Genomic DNA, 20361 nt, shown 5'->3' with positions numbered 1-20361 from the left:
GGATTACAGGCGTGAGCCACCGTGCCTGGCCCTCACTGCAGTCTTGAACTCCCGGGCTTGAGGAATTCTCCCACCTCAGCCTCCCAAGTAGCTGGGACTACAGGTGTGCACCACCATGATCAGCTAATTTTTCTATTTTTTTTGTAGAAACAGGGCCTCCATATGTTGCTAGGCTGGTCTGGAACTCCTGGCCTCAAGCGATCCTCCCATCTCAGCCTCCCAAAGTGCTGGGATTACAGGTGTGAGCCACCATGCCTGTCCTATATTGTGTTTTTCTAAGAGTTTGTCCATTTCACCCAAATTTTCACATTGATTGGAATAAAGTTGTTCATAATATTCTCTTTGAGTAATGTCTGTGGACCTAAGGTGAGGGCAGCTTGCCATTCCCCGTGTTGGTTATTTACGTCTGGGTTCCTGACGTTCACACCCTCCTTCCACGACGCAAACCCACACTGCCTGAAGCCTTGCCTTCTCCATCCTTGGGGTTGGCCTTGACGCCTCCCTTCCTCTAACTACTTCCACCTAAGCCACCAGGAAATCCCGTTAGCTCTATCTCTAACAGCTCTCCTGGGTCTACCACCTCTTACTACCCTACGGGCCCCTCCCTGATGGGAGCTGTCATTGTCTGTCACCTGGAGCACTGCAGCAGCCCCCGGCTGGTCTCCCCTGCTTCTGCCCCGGCCCCTACAGCTCCCTGGCAGCAACCAGAGTGGGTCTGTTAGAATCTAAGTCAGATCGTGTCACTTTTCATTCAAAATCATACAGTGCTCCCCATTTCATTCAGAGTGAAAGCTTATGTGCTGAAAATGGCCTCCAGGTCACACATGATCTGGCCCCCATCCCCTCCAACCTTTCCTCCTCCTCCTCACCGATCTCTCATTCTGCTCCAGCCACCCTGGTCTCCTTGCTGTCCTTGAACAGGCCAGGCACGCTCCTGCCCCAGGGCCTTTGCACTTGCTGGTCCGTCTCCTGAGATGCCCTCCTCGATCTCTGCATGGCTTCCTGCCTCCCTCCTTCCCTCCCTCTCTCCCTCGAGTATTGGTTCACATGGCCCTTTCTTAGGGAGGCCCAACCTGATGGGCATCCATCCCCCTTCCACCCTGGCACCCCCAATGTCTGCATCCTGTTTTCCTTTTCCTGTTCCCCATCCTACTTATCTCTACTTATTTATTGTGTCTGGCTCCCCCTACTGGAATAGCGGCTGCAGCTGCAAGAGGACAGGGATCTCTGTCTGTTCACAGATGTATCCCAGGGAGCTAGAACAGTGCCTGGCCCACAAAAGGTACTTAATAAGTATCCACTGAATGATTTGTTGACTGAATTTTCTGTACCAAAGACTGTGCTAAGACTCTTCAAAAGGATGAGCTCATTTAAGCCTTACAGCAAGTAAATGTCCTGATGAGGACAAGACACTCTAGAGGTGGATGTGACACACACTCTGAGACCTTGAGCAGCTGGAAGGACAGGGACTTAGGAGGCCTGCAGCCCACAGGGTGAGATTATGGGGCCGAGTTGAGAACGTGGAGACCACATCGAGGAGAGAGTGTTGGGGAACCCAACAGCTGGGAAGGGTGAGGAAAATCGGAATGTTGTCAGGTTCTGAGGTGAGTGAGTCAGGACATGGGGACATTCAACAGAAGTGGGGAAACAGTCTACTCTTGTCTTTTGACTTTACATATGGTGCAAAGTGTTTACAGATTTCTGAGGAACTTAGGGTGAGGAGACGTTTTCAAACAATGTAGGAGGGCCAGAAACCAAAAAAGAAACGTAGTCATCCTTAACCATGTAAAAATTAAAATCCGGCCGGGCACGGTGGCTCATGCCTATACTCCCAGCACTCTGGGAGGCCGAGGCAGTAGGATCATTTGAGCTCAGGAGTTCGAGACCAGCCTGAGCAAGAGCAAGACCCCATCTGTACCCAAAGTAGAAACAATTCGCCGGGCATGGTGGTGCATGCCTACAGTCCCAGCTACTCAGGAGGCTGAGGCAGAAGGATCCCTTGAACCCAGGAGTTGAGGTTGCAGTGAGGTATGATCACGCCACTGTACTGTACCTGGGGTGACAGAGTGTCTCAAAGAAAAAAAAAAAAAGCTAAAATCCAGTGGATGTAAATCTATTCCTAATACAAAATCAAAGGCAATGAATGATTCTTGAAGACATTATGCTAAGTGAAATGACAATATGCTAAGTGAAAGGACAAATACCGTAGGCTTCCACTCATACGAGGTCCCTAGAGTAGCCAAATTCATAGAAAGCAGAATGGTGGGTGTCAGTGGCTGGGGAGGGGGAAATTGGGAATTAGCGTTGAAGGCCACGGAGTTTGGGTTTGGGAAGATGAACAAGTTCTGCAGATGGACGGTGGTGACGGTTGCCCAACACTGTGAATGTGCTTAACGCCACTGAACTGTACGCTTAAAAACGATTGCCGTGGTACCTTTTATGCTATGTATATTCGATCACAACTTAAAAAGTGTCAAAGGCAAATGAGCAGCTGGCTCCTTGTCTGTAGCCGTGGCGCCGAGCTGAGCGGACTCAGGACGCGGCGGCTCCTCTAGCGCCTAATCGGCTCTCCGCGGGGAGGCGCTTAGGAGTAGTCGGATTAGAGGCGAGTCCAACATCTAATCTTCCAGCCTGGCCAGGGCCCCAGCTGGCAGCGACGGTGGGAGACACGGGGACAGATCCGCCCTGCCTTTGCTTGGGGGCCGAGCCCTCGGCTCTCTCCAGCTCCGTTCCGGCCGCCGCTCCGGCGCCTCTTCGCCCAGCTCGCGCCGCACCCTGCTCTCCGCTTCCCTCTCTAGCTCCCTCCGCTTCCACTCGTCCTTTGTCCCTCCTCCTTCGCAAGGGTGTGGGACCCCAAATGAGCTCGCACTGTGCCTGGGGACACACGTGCCCTCACGGGTGCTGGCTGACTTTCTAGGGCAGTAATCTGCTTTAGGCTAAAATGGGACTTGATCTTCTGTTAGCCCTAATCCTCGATTAGCGCCCAACTGTGCATGGGCCCCCGACGGTCCAGGACTTCCTGCCTTCCCGGCCTCCACCCACCGCTGCCGCCTCTAGTCTCCTTCCCCAGGACACGGTGGGATGGCGCTGGGCTCGGGCATTAGCGTAATCCCGGACAAGGGCAGGCAGGGGGCAGCAGGGGGCCAGCTCCATGGCTCCTGTTCTGCTGGAGTCCCACCTGGACAGCACGTCACCGCCTCAAAGGTTTTCCAAAGATGTGGCAGCCCTGAAGGCCCACAGCAGCCTCCTGGGGGAGGCCAGGCAGAACTGGTTATCTCCCTGTACGCAGAAGGGGAATCCCTGCTGAGAGGAAGGGGTCGCCCTGTCCAAGGCCACCTAGCCAGTTGGTGGTAGTGCTGGGACAAGGCTGACCAGCCGTCCCATGCTCAGAATGGACCTGGTTGGGCAGGTGATCTCAGAGGAGGCCCATTTCTGGGCCTCACAGTGTCATAGCCTCTGATTCTTTGACCCTGGTGGGGACAGGCAGATAAAGCTCTCTGGGACCCAGGAGGAGGGAGAAGCATGGACTTGGAAATCACAACGACCTGGGGTTGAGTTCTAGGGAGTTCACCTTGTTACGTCAAGCTACATTGTGAAGTCCGTGGCCTTGGACACACCTCAGGCATCTCATCTGTAAAACAGGGACAACCACCACACTCACCTTGCAAGGAGGTGGCGGGCACGCACAGTGACCTGGGAGCTCACCCCACAAGCACGGTCCCGCTGTAGTGGGCCCTCCACGGTCTCGAACATGCTAGTGGAGATAAGTGAGTGCTATGTCACTGAACAGTTCCAGCAGGTGGGTGATGTCCTTGTCATTAAGCATTCACAAGTCTCTACTGAGCATCCATCGCATGCCGGGCCCCCTGTAAGCTACTGCAGGGGACTGTGCTGCTCACAGGCAGAGAGCAAAGTCAATTTAGGGGGTCCCAGGTGGAGCAAAACCTCAGGGCAACTATGGCTGCAGGTTGGGGACTTCAGGGAAGGGGCTGTGAGGCTGGGGTTTTCAGGGAGGTCTTCCTGCCGGGGGGGTACCTGGCTAGGCCCTAAAAAAGCACTTAGCTGAAAGACGAGAAGAGGAAAGACATTTGGTGGTTTTTAGTCTATTTGCAGAGTTGTGCAGCCACTACCACTATCTCATGTTTTAAATCACTTTAACAGGTACAGTTGAGTGGCATTAAGCACATTCCCGGTGCTGCGCAGCCATCCCCAGTGTCCATCCGCAGACCTTGTTCACCTTCCCAAACCCAAACTCTGTCCCCATGAAACACCTACTCCCTGTGCCCCTCCCCGGCCCCTGGCACCCACCCTTCTACTTTCTGTCTACGGATTTGACTACTCTAGGTCTCTCACAAGTGGAATCCCACAGTATTTGTCCTTTCGTGACTGGCTCATGTCGCTGAGCACAATGTCCTTAAGGGTCAGCCATGTTGGAGCGTGTCTCAGAATTTCCTTCCTTTTTAAGGCTGGATTAGAGTCTGTTATCTGGACAGAGCGCACTTTGTCTAGCCGCTCGTCCATCAGCGCACGCTCAGATTGCTTCCACCCTTTGGCTACTGTGAACACTGCCGTGATCACGGTGTGCGGGTATCTCCCGGAGACCCTGTTTGCAAGTCCTTTAGGTATATACCCAAAAGGGGAATTGCTGCCTCTCATGATAATTCTATGTTTAATTTTTTGAGGAGCTGCCCAACTATTTTTTCCCAGTGGCTGCGCCATCACAATCTAATTTTAGAACATTTTTTATCACCCACAAAGGATTTCCTATACCCATTAAGGAGTCACTCTCCATTTCCTCCCCTCCCCGTCCTGGCAGCCACTACTCTGCTTTCTGTCTCTGTGGATTTGCCTATTCTGGACATTTCGTAGACGCAGACTTGTGCGCTGTGTGGCCTTTTGTGTCTGGCTTCTGTCACTGAGCGTGATGTCTTCAAGATTCGGTACTGCATTCCTTGTTATGGACACATAATATTCCATTGCACAGATAGATCATGTATTGTTTATTCATTCATCTGTTCATGAACTTTTGGGTTGTTTCTACTTTTTGGCCTATTGTGAATCGTGCTGCTGGGAATATTTCTGTACAAGTTTCTGTGTGGGCATACGTTTTCGATTCTCTCGGGTGTACAGGAGTAGCAGTGCCAGGTGTACCTTCTCTTGTAGTCAGTGAAAACACAGCTTACCAGGTGCCATTGGCCATCGAGCCCAGCTTTCTAGGCTGTGGCCAGGACTCTTTCCTTCCATTCCACACAGAGCCCCCAGCCCAGCGCCTGGCATGTGGCAGGCACCGACCAATGCTAAAAGCCACTCGTGCTACAGGTAGCCACGCTGGGGCTGCACACAGCTCTGGCCTTCAGCTTGGCAGCCAGGGTTTCCCGTGTGCCTGCAGGAGGGGCCGTGTTGCCAGGAGCCCTAGGCGTGGAGCCAGGAGTGCTGAAGGGTCACGGCCTCTAGAAAGGAGACGCAAAGGCCACGAGCCCACGTCCTGGCTTCACTGAGCGTAAGGAGCAAAGCCAGGGGAGGTACCCGAAGGCAGCTGAATTTGGGGACTGAGTGGCGGGGAGCTGCTGGAAGCCCCGAGAGAGGATGTGCTTCCTAAGGACAGCCTGTGGAGGGGGAACAGGGTCTCGGGTTGGAAACTGAGGTGCGACTAACGGATTGGGCAATAACAGGTAATCAGCGCCCCTGCCAAGCGCGGAGCCGGCAGCAACCAGACCGTCAAGAGGGAGGCTGTGGCTGGGCAGCCCAAGGAAGGGTCATGGCCTCAGGGGAAGGGGGACTTGGGCAGGCAGGAGCTGAGCTCCCCACAGGCACCTGCAGCTCGTGGGGAGTTGGGGGGGAGCTGAAAGGGAACCCCCAGGCCCACACTGCCAGACTATTCCCCCCACCCCGGGGGAAGAGGAGCCCCATTGGCACACGTTGCACCCATCTGGGCCCACAGAAACGGTCTGCCCCACAAGGAGGCTCTAGTTCCAGGCCTCAGCCCCGAATAGTCTCCTGGGGCTTTCAAAAGAACCAGATGAGAAAGGCAGCTGTAGGCTTTGGGCTGCTTCCCCTGCTACACCCCAACCTGCAAATCCTGCCCCTTGGGTCTGTGTGACCTAAAATCAGGCGCTGGACAGTGGAAGGGAACAGAGGACACATAAACATAAGCAAGGGCCACAGTGGCTTCCACGGGCACCTGAGGCAGTTGGGGGTTTATCCCTCTGAGCTGCCCTCAAAGGAGCTGGGAGGAGAAGGTCTAAGTCCCAGGCCCAATTAAGAGATCAGATGGTGTAGGGTTTGGGAGCTTCTAAGGTGAGGAGGCCCGGGCTGATCCCACAGGCTGGTATAAAGTGCTGTGACCCCCAGGCAATGCGCCAGGGCTGGAGGGCGTCAGGGACAGGGCTTTCCGCAGCCATGGCCCAGCAATGGGGACCCCACAGGTTCGCAGGCGGGCAGCCCCAGGACAGCCATGAGGACAGCACCCAGTCGAGCATCTTCACCTACACCAACAGCAACGCCACCAGAGGTGAGCGAGCAGGCACCCGCCCCACCCGAGGGAATGTCTCTTCTGCACACCCCAACTCGCGGCGAAGGTCGTCTCCTTACCTTTTATGATGACATCAATGGGGGTTCCTTTCCTAATACAAAAGGACACCCTAATATCGAATATGCATTTCAGACCACATAGGCTTCCCAAACCCTTTGAGAATGCAGGGCCAGGGAAGAGTTCATAAACTCGAGGGTGGCCCCGAGATCGCTGTGTGCATTGCTAGTGAGCTCCAGTTACGTGAAAACACCCTGAGCTTCCTGGGGGAGGAGCGGGTCTGTCTTTACAAACACCTAGGGGCTGAGGGGGTGTCCTGAAGGCCTGCCTTGCCCCATAGGGGGAAGCTGGGGAAGACAGCATCAGAGAGCAAGAAAGTTCTAGAACCTTAGGGTCCAAAGAGACTGTAGCAGTCATCTGGTCCAACTCCAGCCTGGGGCATGCAGCCTTTGGCTGCACCCTTCTGCGGAGAAGAGGTTTGCTCAGCGCCCAGGGCAGTCGTGGGAGAGAGGCCTAGGCCCGACAGAGAGCAGATTTGTTGGTGTGTTTTGGCAAGACCAATTTATTAGGAGATCGTCTCTTTTCTGGAGTGTTGGCAGCTACTGACACTCAATGCCCAGACCAATTAAACCACTGGGGATGCAAAATGATGACGTTCTGACACCTAACTCTGTCTAAATCTATTAGCTGTCTACTTTGATAAGGAGAAACTGCTCTCATTTCTCCTCTTGGGTTCCCCAGGGGTACGGTGTGTACTAGAGGTGAGATAAATGCTTGATTCTTCCCTTCTATTTCTCTGTTTTCAAAATAATGACCTCCCTCCCCTGTAGCTGCCAATGGGTTTTACATCTGTGAGTCCTGTTCTCAAGGATTTTGGGTACAATTAGAATTAGAATGTCAAATACTTACTCATTTGTTTATCTCACAGCACACACACACAATAGTCTCGAAATAACGATACCAGCACTACCAGCAATAACGTGATTACCAAAAAACGTAACATTTTTACAGGTCTTTTTATCCTTAGGGTATACGCCACTAGGTCATGTAGTCAGGCCTCTCTCCGTGTGGGTATGCCACTGAGTGGAGATGCATTTAGGTACATTTGTTTTTGATTTTCAGGGATTGCTTTTTAAATTTTAATTTTGTTTTATAATTCTGTAATAAAATAGCTTGAAGTGTCCAAATTGAAATCTAGCAAAGAGAGTGTATTTGAAGAAGTCTAGCGTCTCTGCCTGCCCACCCCTGACCCGATTCCCTCCCTTCCTGTATTTCTTAGAATCACTTTGCCTAGAAGTTGACTTTGATTCTCTTGCTCATTTCTTCATGAAATCAGTTCTGGAACTTTCTTTTTTTTTTTTTTTTCCGAGACAGAGTCTCACTCTGTTGCCCAGGCTAGAGTGAGTGCCGTGGCGTCAGCCTAGCTCACAGCAACCTCAAACTCCTGGGCTCAAGCAATCCTCCTGTCTCAGCCTCCCGAGTAGCTGGGACTACAGGCATGCGCCACCATGCCCGGTTAATTTTTTTTTCTATATATATATTTAGCTGTCTATATAATTTCTTTCTATTTTTAGTAGAGACGGGGTCTCGCTCTTGCTCAGGCTGGTCTGGAGGTCCTGAGCTCAAACGATCTGCCCACCTCGGCCTCCCAGAGTGCTAGGATTACAGGCGTGAGCCACCGCGCCCGGCCCAGTTCTGGAACTTTCAGGAGGGAGGAGCAGGCTGGGACACTGCTCTGGTGGCTAGAAGTGCCTCTTTTTTTTTTTTTTTTTTCTGGAAGCACAGAAATGAAGTTTATTGAGGAAAGAAAGATAGGATTATAGGGCAAGAGCATGACATAGGTTAACAGAGCGTGGTACATACGCCACAGATGACAACCGGCCCCATTGTCACAGCAAAGGGAGAGCCAAAGGAAGGGCGCAAACGGGAGGGTTGCTAGAAGCTCCTCTCCCCTCCCCGACTCCTGCGTGGACCCTCCTTTGCCCGTCTGGTCCCAGTCTGGACTCCATCGGTTGCCAGGGACCTGTCAGGGACTCTGCTGGCTGCCTTGTTTTGAGAGGTGGTAGCACCTGGATTGTTCTACTCCTCTGCACTTTCCTGCAACTGGAGGATCCCGAACACCTCTCAGTTGCAGCTGCTCTTCTCAAATTAACCTGCTGCGCTTTCTGGGAACAATCTGTTGGCAGGTTACGGGTTCTCTGTTCCTGGGTCCATCAGCAGCCCCATCGCTCTTCTCCGCTCCCTTCTGCACAGACACCGACCCCACGCTGGTCTTGAGATGTCAACAGTCTGTCCCTGTTGTTCACATTGGGGGTTCCGGGGTCCTGGGCCGCCTGGCGTGGCTGCAGATATTGTTAACGGGTTTCTGGGTGCTCCCCATGTTAGGCACAAATGGGGCCCAGGCACAGCAGGAAGAAGAGGTGTCATGGGGCCTGGCTGTACTAGGGGTGAGATTTACCTGTCTCTCCTAGCCACAGCCAGGAAGTCCCCGTTTTTCTTAAGCTAGTTCGAGTTGGAGTTTTGTGACACACAACCAGAGAATCTTGACAAATCCAGGAGACTCTCCGTGGATGCTTTCACAGGTGTGCCAAGGGGTCTAATATGGCAGCGAGGACTGTGTTCTGCCAGAAACGATGGTGGCGGAAAAGGTCTTTCCAACACGAAAAGGTGTAGAGCCACTGTATTACAATCAAGATGTGTTACCCCTCCTTTTTTTTTTCTTTTTTTTTTTTGAGACAGAGTCTCACTCTGTTGCCCGGGCTAGAGTGAGTGCCGTGGTGTCAGCCTAGCTCACAGCAACCTCAAACTCCTGAGCTCAAGGGATCCTCCTGCCTCAGCCTCCCGAGTAGCGGGGACCACAGGCATGTGCCACCATGCTCAGCTAATTTTTTTTCTATATATATATTTTAGTTGGCCAGATAATTTCTTCCTATTTTTTTAGTAGAGACGGGGTCTCGCTCTTGCTCAGGCTGGTCTTGAACTCCTGACCTAGAGCGATCCACCCGCCTCGGCCTCCCAGAGTGCTACGATTACAGGCGTGAGCCACCGTGCCCGGCCCTTTTTATTCTGTATGAATTTCTTAGGGCTGTCATGACAAAATACTGGCATCTGAGTGGCTTAAACAACAAGAATTTATTGTCTCCCAGTTCTGGAGGCCAGAAGTCTGAGACCAAGGTGTCAGCAGGGTTGGTCCCCACTAGTGACTCTGAGGGAGAATCCATTCCACGCCTCTCCCCAGCGTCCGGGGTTGTCAGCAATCTGTGGCAGCCCGTGGCTTGTGGAAGCATCATCCCGCTCTCTGCCTTCGTCTCCAAGTGATGTCCTGTGTGTGTGCAAATGTCCCCTTTTTATAAGGGGACACCAATCATATTGGATTGGGGACCATACTAATGACCTTGTTTTAATTTGGTCACCTCCATAAAGACCCTATCTCCAAAAACAGTCACGTTCTGAGGTGCTGGGGCTTAGGGCTCCAGTATATGAATTTCACTAATTCACTCATTCATTCATTTCCTGAGCATCTGTTGTATGCTGGACGCTATATGTGACCATGCCTGAGGCACAGTCTCTGGTGAGGGAGACAAGACTTGTATTTGTGTCTTAGTACCAGTTGCCATAAGAAATTACCATAGCCCGGGCACGGTGGCTCATGTCTGTAATCCTAGCACTCTGGGAGGCCGAGGCGGGCGGATCGTTTGAGCTCAGAAGTTCAAGACCAGCCTGAGCAAGAGTGAGACCCTGTCTCTACTAAAAATAGAAAGAAATTAGCTGGACAACTAAAAAAAAAATTATATATATATATATATATATATTAGCCAGGCATGGTGGTGCATGCCTGTAGTCCCAGCTACTTGGGAGGCTGAGGCAGGAGGATCACTTGAGCCCAGGAGTTTGAGGTTGCTGTGAGCTAGGTTGATGCCATGGCACTCACTCTAGCCCAGGCAACAGAGTGAGACTCTGTCTCAAAAAAAAAAAAAAAATCATGGATTGGGTGGCTCTTAAACAACAGAAACTTATCCCTCACAGTTCTGGAAGCCGAAAGTCAGGGTGCCACCATGGTTGGGTCCTGGCAAGGGCCCTCTTCCCAGTTGCAGACTGTCAGCTTCTCACGGTGTCCTTACGTGGTAGAAAGAGAGCTGGAGAACTAGAGAGCGCTCTGGGGCTTCTTCAACATGGACACTAATCGCATTCATGAGGGCCCCAACCCGCTCCACTTGCATGACCTAAATCACCGCCCAAAGGCTCCATCTCCTAATCCAATGGCCTTGGGGGTTAGGGTTTGAACACAGGGACTCATGGGGGTGCTACAGTACCTGGCAGAGTGTGGCAGATGCTCGGGTTTCCCAAGGGGCTGAGTTGACAGCAGCTGGGGAAATAGAAAGGCTTCCAGAAGGCAAAGGCTTCTGAGCTGGGCTTCACAGTCCGAAAGGGTTTGTCGTTGTGAAGGCAGAGGACTCTGGGAGCAAAAACGTGACGACAGAACGCTGCGGAGCATTCCCGGAAGCAGCGCAGGAAGTGGGGCTGGGGGAAAGGAGGGGGCAGGAGTGCGGGAGAGTTCTGTCAGATTCAAGATGCCAGTGCGGATGACCAGCAGGCAACAGCCTCTGGCACAAGAGACAGGATGGAGGGGAGGTTGAGGATGGGCAAAGCTAGAGGGAAAGAGCCAGTTGCACAAATGAGGGTGTCGGGCAGGAGGGTGGAGAGGGCTGCGGAGAGGCTCTGACAGAGCGGGGCAGGGCGAGATCAGGGTGGGCCGGGTGGGTGACGCTGCTGCCCAGCTCCTCTCTACTCTGTGCCTCCTGCCTCCAGGCCCCTTTGAAGGCCCCAATTACCACATTGCTCCCAGGTGGGTGTACCACCTCACCAGCGCCTGGATGATCTTTGTGGTCATCGCATCCGTCTTCACTAACGGGCTCGTGCTGGTGGCCACCATGAGGTTCAAGAAGCTACGCCACCCTCTGAACTGGATCCTGGTGAACTTGGCAATCGCTGACCTAGCAGAGACCATCATCGCCAGCACTATCAGTGTTGTGAACCAGATCTATGGCTACTTCGTGCTGGGCCACCCTCTGTGTGTCTTGGAGGGCTACACTGTCTCCCTGTGTGGTAAGCGGGTCAGGGCCCAGGCTCAGGGGAGACCCAGCCTGGTGCACGTAAAGACAACATTCACACAGCAACTCCCGAGCCGGCAGTGCATGCGTGTGAGGCACAAATGCAAAGGGAGACAGACCCACAGGGTCATCAGAGGGGCGGGAGGAGGGGCTCACAGGGTTCTGGAGGCTTCCATCTGAGCACCCACTTTAAATTTGGCTTGCTTGAGTCCAACACACCCTGAGTTCCTACTTTCGAGTCAGGCTCTGCCCAGGGACAGCCAGTCTGGGGCTGTGGGGCTGGCGTGGGAGAACACAGATGTGGAGCCAGATAATCCCAGCACGGTATGGGGGCGCCCTGGACAGAACCCCCACCCAAACCAGGGACACACGTCCTTTCAGCTCCCCTGTGTCTGCTCTTCCTCTGCAAAAGACACGATTCCCGTTAGAGCTCTCAGGACATTGCAATGAGAGCCCAGATCCCTTTCCCCGTCCGCATCACTGATACCTCTCTGGGCCACCATTCCGCTCAGCTCGATGAACAGTGGCTAAGTGCCCGTGTGCCGGGCTCTGTGCTGAGGAGGGCCTCATGCCCACATAGTGACCACACAGTGCCGCCCGCAGTGCTCTTGGGCAGGAAGTGGGCTGGGTCAGGGTGGCTGAGGAGAGGCCGGGAGCAGTTGGTGGTCCAGTCAGGGGGAGAGGGGAGGCCTTGGATGTCATGCTGAGGAGCTGGGACTTTATTTCAGGGGAAGGAGACTGGAGGTGGGAGGCCCCACTTGCCTTGCCTGGCACTCAACATCCACAGAAGCAGCTCCTGCTCTTGCCGGCCCCGCCCCCACCTCACGTGACTGCCCCTCCCTGTGCGGATGACGGCCCGGACCAGACAGCGCACTTGCTGAAGCCAGGGAAGCTCAGGCAGGGAAAGGCCGTGCCCCAAGTCCAAGTGCTCTGCAGTGGGCGTGGCCTCAGTGTCACTCAGCCCTTCCCTACATCTGTGCCCATGTCTGATTCTGCCTGTGCCAGGGTCTCCCACTCGCCTTTGCCTCTGTTCATGGTCTGTTCTTGGGGCACTCGGGTGCCAAGCAGCCAGTGCTTCTGTGCCAGTTTTGGTGTCACAGACGCCCTTGGCCCTGTGGGAAGCCTGCAGACCCCATCTCAGAAGAATGCTTGCAAGTGCATGAAATGAGATCTATAGGCTACAGAGGCAGCCAATTATCTTGAAAAATAGTTATCAAAGTATTAAATATTAATTAGTAACAGTCTTTCATGAAAAGTATTAGTATTAAAGCATTTATTAAAAGTATTCATGACACCATTCTGTACTAAAGTGTTAAATAACAGGATCTGGCCTAACAAAACTGCTGAGATTTCAAAGTAGGGATGAGCAAAAATGATATTTCAGAATGTCTGCCACCTCTGTAAATTGATATGACATCTGTGACTTCTCTTGCCGACTGAGTCACGGGTACTGCTAACACTGCTATGTTCATAATGGAAGGAAATTCCAAGTGTCCACGAGAAGTTAGCAGAAAGGAAGATGTCTCCAGTCCATGGAGCCCTGAATGCCACACACAGACCCTGGGCAGCTAAGCAGGACAGAGTGGGAGGGGTGTGGATCAGGAATGTGGGCATGGGCTGGAACGAGGGGCACAGGTTACTAGACACATCCTGTCTCCTTGTTCTTGGCTGGGACAACAGCACCTCAGTGTGGTCACGCTGGTGTAGAGGTGGCCATCAAGAGTTCTGTGGATGGCGTCAGAGGAAGGGCTGGCAGGTGAGCAGGCGCAGGGCCTCGTGGCTCTTGCTTGCTCCCTCCGTGGGGATGGATGTGCGGACGGTGAGGACCGAGCTCAGTGAGTTTGAGGTTTGCAGCTTCAAGATTCCATGACTGAGTCAGCAAGAAACTCCGTGGCCAAACCAGGAGCTCGGAGCTCCTGCTCCAGAGAGAAAGCAATTGAGGTCAAGAGGAAAGAAAGAAAGGGGAAAGAGAAGCGGAAAGTAGGAGAAATTAAGCCACTGGGGTCAGTGGGGAGCAAGGTGGGAGAAGAGGCAGAATGAGATGGGGAAGGAAAGAGAAGTAAACTGACGAGCCGGCCGCCGGCCAAGAGGCCCACTGCACCCTGTACCCAGCAACACTTTTTAGAGAATTAGGTCTTGCAGCCACATGGGGGGGACACCTCTCTATCTTGAAAGCTGTCAGCTAGTCCGGGAAGGAAGAGGTGATGTTGGAAGCTGTTCCTCCTTTGCTCCGGCTCAAAGTCCTCATCTGTCTGCTCTCCCCTATAGGGATCACGGGTCTCTGGTCCCTGGCCATCATTTCTTGGGAGAGATGGCTGGTGGTCTGCAAGCCCTTTGGCAACGTGAGATTTGATGCCAAGCTGGCCATCGTGGGCATCGCCTTCTCCTGGGTCTGGGCTGCTGTGTGGACGGCCCCGCCCATCTTTGGTTGGAGCAGGTAAGGGTGCAAGGGTGCCAGGAAGGTGGCTTGTTTGCGACGGAACAAGGAGGGTCAGACTTTGTGACTTTGGGGCAAATCCCTTCCTATCTGTGGACCCCTTTGAGCATGCAATGTCTGTGAATGTATGAACCTGTTTGGCTGCAACATAGAACAAAGAAATGGGCTCCACGGTCCCCGAGCTCTGGAGACATTTGTTTCTCCTAAGCGTGAGCAGCTCGTGGGAGCACACACGGCTGTGACCGAACTCAGGGCACGTTTGGACTCCAGGGCTCTTTCTTGCACATTTTGCCCACCCCCAGCCCGCCTTCACAGGTTACTTGGGTTGCAGTCCCACCTGTGCCTGTAGGTCATCTGCGTCCTGGCCAGGCTGATTCTTTGGGGGAGGATCCACGTTTCTGAGTAACTGGCTCAGAGGGACTGGACAGGATAGCATTTTGCTGTCTTACCTGACAAGCTCATGAATAAGTTCTCGGGAAGCTTCCATCGTTCTGGAAAACAAGCCTTGCAAAAGGCTGTTTTCATCTCCCACCTCCTCACGCCGGTCACCAAGCATGTGCCCTGGTGGCGGTGCTACCCGGGGTTATCTCACTTTATCCTTGTGGCCACCTGGTGAGCAAATCCCTTAGCTATAGTCAGAAAAAAAGCTTCAGGTATTCATCGGTGTTCTTAGAAGGTCGGAGCAAGAAGGAACCTCACCCTCCCTTTGTCAAAGGGGGCAGGATTGGGGTGATGAAAATGTCCTGGAAGTAGATGGACTAAATGCTGTTAAATTATTCACTTCAAAATGGTTAACCTCATGTAATGTGAATTTCACCTCAATTCAAAAACCACGCCCAGCTGCTGGCTCTTCTCTCCAGGTACTGGCCCCACGGCCTGAAGACGTCGTGCGGCCCGGACGTGTTCAGCGGCAGCTCGTACCCCGGGGTGCAGTCTTACATGATAGTGCTCATGGTCACGTGCTGCATCATCCCCCTCAGCATCATCATGCTGTGCTACCTGCAGGTGTGGCTGGCCATCCGAGCGGTAAGCCTCCCGCTGGCAGGACATCTACGCGGGGCCAGAGGATCACCAGCGCGCCCTCCTCCCTCCAAGCTCTTCTGCCCCCAAATCAGTCCCCTGAGACTCCTGAACTATTTTTTAAAAATCCTCAGATAAGAGGATTCTGCCCCTGTAAGAAAATATTAAGTAAGATCCAGTGACATGAATCAGGCAATTCCTTTGGGGCTGCACTCTGGGGTTCTTGTGCTGGCTGCAGCCTCAGCCCAGGCTCCCCTGTCCCAGCCCTGTGGGATGGGATGGGACTGCCCACTCCCTTCCTGGAGGAGCCCGGTAAGGCAGCAGGGCGGCGCCTTTCCACTGACGCAGGACGGTTCTGGGATGGGAACGCCTACCTCTCCCTTGGAGTGCGGAGAGCAGGCAGATCAGCAGATGAAACTTGCAACTCAAAGGGTGTTTTTAAAAGGCTGCCAAGGGGGCATCCTTGTCCCTTTCATGGGGCTGTTGGGGCAGCCAGGGAGTGGACTCCAGTGTGCTGCTTGCCCCCCAGCCCCACTCCCCATCCTCCTGTGTCTGGCCCTCTGCCTGGGAAGCCCATCCTGTCCACAGCCAGGGACGCCACACACACCCCCACCCATAGGCTGGGCTGCGCTGGAAATCAGAGTGAGGAACGAGAGCGAGGCTGGGCCTGCGGGGCCCGAGAGCTCTGTGCTCCCCTTCTGCAGAGTCACCCCCTTGTCAATCAATTCCCCTACACTGAGCTCGATTAGATGTGCCATCTGTGAACTGGCAGGACCTGCCTAGCATAGGTGGTGGAAGGCCCTTCAGGGTGGTGTCTTTCCTATCTGAAGCGGCCTATGCCCACAGTTGGATCAGCTTGTGCTTCCAAGCTCTTGCTAGGGGAGTCCACGAGCTTGTGATAAGCTCTCCTCACCTCACAGCCTGGGGCCGCAGGCTCCTGCAGGCATCCAGCCGAGGCTTGGCCGTGGCTTTGGCCATATGGGTTCCCCAGCCTTGCTGTCCCAGCCCTCCCAGGATACCAGTCTTCGTAGTCCCTCTTTCATCCTCACTCAGCTGCCTGCCATCAGTCCCCTGCCCATGGCAGACAGTGGCTGGCCTCTGTGACTTCCCCCCAAGTCCCTGTGCCTGGAGGCCATTTGTCTCCTTCCTCCCTCTGCCCCGAGACAGCTGCCCTCAGCTTCCCTTGGAAGGAACATTTATGCCTCACAAGGAGTCCAGGAGCAGGATTCAGTCCACAGACTGGCCAATCCTGGTCCAGAAAGCCCAAGAGGGCCGGGCGTGGTGTCTCAACGCCTGTAATCCCAGCACTTTGGGAGGCTGAGGGGGGAGGATCACTTGAGGCTAGGACTTTGAGACTAGCCTGGGCAACATAGCAAGACCCCTGTCTCTCCAAAAAAAAAAAAAAATCTTTTAATTAGCTGGGCATGGTGGTGCGCACCTGTAGTTCCAGCTACTCAGGAGGCTGAGACATGAGGATCGCTTGAGCCCGGCATTTCCAAGCTGCAGTGAGCCATGATCGTGCCACTGCATTCCAGCCCAGGCAACAGAGCCACACCCTGTCTCTAAAAAAACAAAAAAAAAAAAAAAGAAAGAAAGAAAGCCCAAGGGAATTGTCTTTATTGCTCTGGCATTGCCATTGGGCTCCTCACCAGCCACTGGTTTAGCTAGAGAAACACCAACTGCTTTCACCCTCCCACCACCATTTTTCGTCTTGTTGGCGCTTTCATTCTTCACTCTGTCTCTGGTGACCAGTTGAGGCCTCCACACCCAGACCCGAGCACAGGAGACGACACCCAAACTCCTGCCGGCTAAAGCCAGAGCTTTGAAGACTCTGGGGGTCATCTTAGACCAGGCACGGCTGCTTGCTACCTCAAAGCCTAGAAGAACTGCCCCAGAAGAGCCAGCCCAGGGCTCTGTCGTGTGTGCCTGGGGCAGGTCGTGCTGGGACTCAGAGGTGGAAGGTGGCTGCTGGCTGGTAGGGTTGGGTAGCAAGTGGGCGCATCTCCTCCCCCTCACGACTCCCTGTCCCTGCCTATCGCTGCCCCCCGCCTGACTCACCCAAGCAATAGCACCACGGAGTGCTTTCAGATACAGAGCCCTGGGTGACGCCCCCACTCACTGTCCCTGTATCTCCCAGGTGGCAAAGCAGCAGAAAGAATCTGAGTCCACCCAGAAAGCCGAGAAGGAGGTGACACGCATGGTGGTGGTGATGATTATGGCATACTGTGTCTGCTGGGGACCCTATGCCTTCTTTGCATGCTTCGCCGCTGCCCACCCTGGCTATGCCTTCCACCCTCTGATGGCTGCCCTGCCAGCCTACTTTGCCAAAAGTGCCACCATCTACAACCCCATTATCTATGTCTTTATGAATCGGCAGGTAAGTAATGCCATTGATCAAACTCGAAGTACTGTTTCTCCTGGAACAATGCAGTGATGGCTCCCACCTGGAATCGTGTCTCTAATGAGGAGCTCATGGAGCATCTGGGGGAGGCTGATAATGATCCCTCGGGAAAAGGCTCAGCATGGCCCCGGCCCCAGCAGACCTCCACCTGGCCATTAGCAGAAGGCTTGGTGTCCCTTAACGTCTCAGCCTGAGGGTGGTAATGCCAAGGTCTGTGTGCGCTGCATATACTCCTCCGTGCTGGTGGCCCTAGAGCTCTGGCTGTCGAGTTTCAAGGGCTCCCTTGGAATTCAGACGCTCTAGGACTTGGTGAATATGTCTACGTTTACCCTAGGTGTGCCCCTCTTGGTTTTCCAGACTCAACTCTTCTCTCAACCTTCAGCTTTCCATTTTCAAACCATGACTTCTCCAATTTGTCTTCCTATAAGAACAAAAGCAGGTCTTTCTTGGCTGCACTGACCCAGGGTTCAAGAGCTTTCGTGAGTTCGTGGGTTAGTTCAGGGGGAATTACTCTGGCCTTGCCCAGTGGCAGCCACCGTTAGTTGGTGCCCTGGGCCTCAGCAGCGAGTTGCTCCTGACTCCTAGATCCCTCCCAGTAGGTTTCAGGTGACCTTGCGAGGTTCATCATCCGAGTGCAAGTTGCCTTACCCTTCCTCGAACCATCTCATACGCTTCATTAAAGTGCAGCTGGTATGTGACTTGATGGTGACCAGAAGGGTCCACAGGAGCCTCTCATTTCACCAGACCAAATCCATCCCTTCCAAGCGACTCACTCGATGGCTCCATCCCCTTTGGCTTGGCCCTGACTCGCACAAGCCAGGGACAAGGTCAGTACAGTTCATTAGGCATGAATCCTTCCTGGTAACTTCGAAAAAGTAGGACCAGGCCCACAATCGAGTCCCAGGAACTCCGTCGACATGTGGATGCTCAGAGACCCCTGTTTCCTGTCTTTCATGAGGATCTTTTTTTAGGTCTTGTTTTGGTGTTTGGAATCCTAAACTATCTTGCCAAGGCCAGTCTTTACTTGATTCTTTCCATTCTCCTTTCCAGAACTCCCCTCCTAGACAGATGGCTCTGCACTTTGCTTTCACCCTTCCACACTGTTATCCTGTCCTGCTGCATTCTGAGAGTTTTCTGGAATGACATTCCATGAGGACAGGGAATTTTGCTTTTCGTGCTCACTGCTGTGTCCCCTTGGAGCAGAGTCTGGCATGCAGGGGCTGCTCAGTAAGTGGATGTGGATGAATCAGCCGCATGAATTCCTCAGCCCTATGTGCCGGCTCTTCAGCTGAGTCGATTTCTGCTGTTCAGCCCATTTCTTACGTTATTAATTTCAATAATCATGTGTTTTATTTTAGAGAATTTTGAAGACCGAGGGAGCTGGAGGTAGTCAAGAGTAGGCCTGAAAGTTTTGGGAACCACCTTTGGTCTGGGTTCTCAAAGCACTGTGCTTAGTTCAGTGATGACATGAGACATAATTTGAGAAATGAATAGGGCCCAGATCTCTTTAGGGATGAACCAGCGAAGAGCAGAGCCCGCTGGTTCCAGAAGACTCTCTTGGCTGAAGAGATGAGGTAGGCGGCTAGACCACTGCCTACCCAGGCTTCGCCTCCCCCCAAAATTGACCGACTAGAAGAAAGATAACAGTCACATTCCTTTTCCCAAAATTGCCTCTAAGCCCCTTGCCAGACAGTCTGGAAACAGGTCACTGTATGTCTGCGCCCCTTAGCTGACATCGTGTTTGGTCACTGTATGAGTGTCTTGGGGCTGCCATAACAAACTACCACAAACTCGGTGGCTAAAACAGCAGAAAGTGATTCTCTCACAGTTCTGGAAACCAGAAGTCTGAAATCAAGGTGCTGGCAAATGAAGGTGTCTCTCCTGGAGGCTGCGAGGGAGCATCAGCCCCATGGCTCTCTCCCAGCTTCCGGTGTTTGCTGGCAATCCCTGGTCGACCTTGACTTGAAGACATGTTACTCCAATGTCTGCCTTCATCTTCACATGGCCTTCTTCCCTCTGTGTCTGTGTCTCTGTGTCCAAAGTTTCCTCTTCTGGTAAGAACACCAGTCATTAGGTCAGGGCCCACCATAATGCAGTATGACTTCATCTTAATGCACATCTTCGTTACATCTGCAAAGACCCTATTTCCAAATACGGATACATTCACAGGTTCCAATGGTTAGGACTTGAGCATATCCTTCTGGGGGACACAATTCAATTCATAATGGTCACCATCAACTGCTAAATTAAATGACTGAGATGACCCATGTGCAAGGGGTAACCTGAGCCTTCCCCGATCCTCCTGATTCGATTCTGAATGGCAGAAGGGAAGATGTTAAATCATCAAGGTGACACTTAATGAATGCCCCAAACCTTACCTTTTGCACAGTGTAATGGCCCTTCCTGCTCTGCTAAATAACGCTTTCTGTCCTTCCAGTTTCGAAACTGCATCTTGCAGCTTTTTGGGAAGAAGGTTGATGATGGCTCTGAACTCTCCAGCGCCTCCAAAACAGAGGTCTCATCTGTCTCTTCGGTGTCACCTGCCTGAGGTCTGCCTCCTACCCGTTCCACCCACTGGGGCTTTGGCTACCTCTTCCTCCCCTTCTCCTCCATCCCTATGAAATAACTGTAATTTCTCTTTGCCAAAACCAACAAAGTCACAGGGGCTTTCACTGCAGTTTGGGGCCACCTAAGCCTCTGAGTGTTCAGGCCCTGGGTCTCGAGAGGGCATGAGGGGGATAAAGAGGAAAGCAGTGCTTCACAGACTTTAATTTTCTCCAAGCCTCATGTCTACAGATGGCATGGAAGGATCGTGGTGAAATGGAAGTGCGAGGCAGGTAGGTGTCTGCACACGTCTCCCTAG

The 20361-nt window shown here is 53.1% G+C and overlaps 1 protein-coding gene across 1 annotated transcript; it reads left to right on the top strand.

Annotated features, from left to right (window-relative positions):
- Positions 1-6340: 6340 nt before the first annotated feature.
- Positions 6341-20150, top strand: LOC138378181 (long-wave-sensitive opsin 1). Its single transcript, XM_069463501.1, has 6 exons — positions 6341-6511; positions 11339-11635; positions 13909-14077; positions 14938-15103; positions 17235-17474; positions 19936-20150. The coding sequence occupies exons 1-6, from the start codon at positions 6355-6357 to the stop codon at positions 20044-20046; spliced, it is 1140 nt and encodes a 379-aa protein (XP_069319602.1). The 5' UTR covers positions 6341-6354; the 3' UTR covers positions 20047-20150.
- The last annotated feature ends 211 nt before the right edge of the window (positions 20151-20361 follow it).

Source organism: Eulemur rufifrons, chromosome 30 (assembly GCF_041146395.1).
Source record: "Eulemur rufifrons isolate Redbay chromosome 30, OSU_ERuf_1, whole genome shotgun sequence".
NCBI lineage: Eukaryota > Metazoa > Chordata > Mammalia > Primates > Lemuridae > Eulemur > Eulemur rufifrons.
The sequence above is the reverse complement of the archived record's forward strand: the minus strand, read 5'-3'. Positions and strand labels throughout refer to the sequence as shown.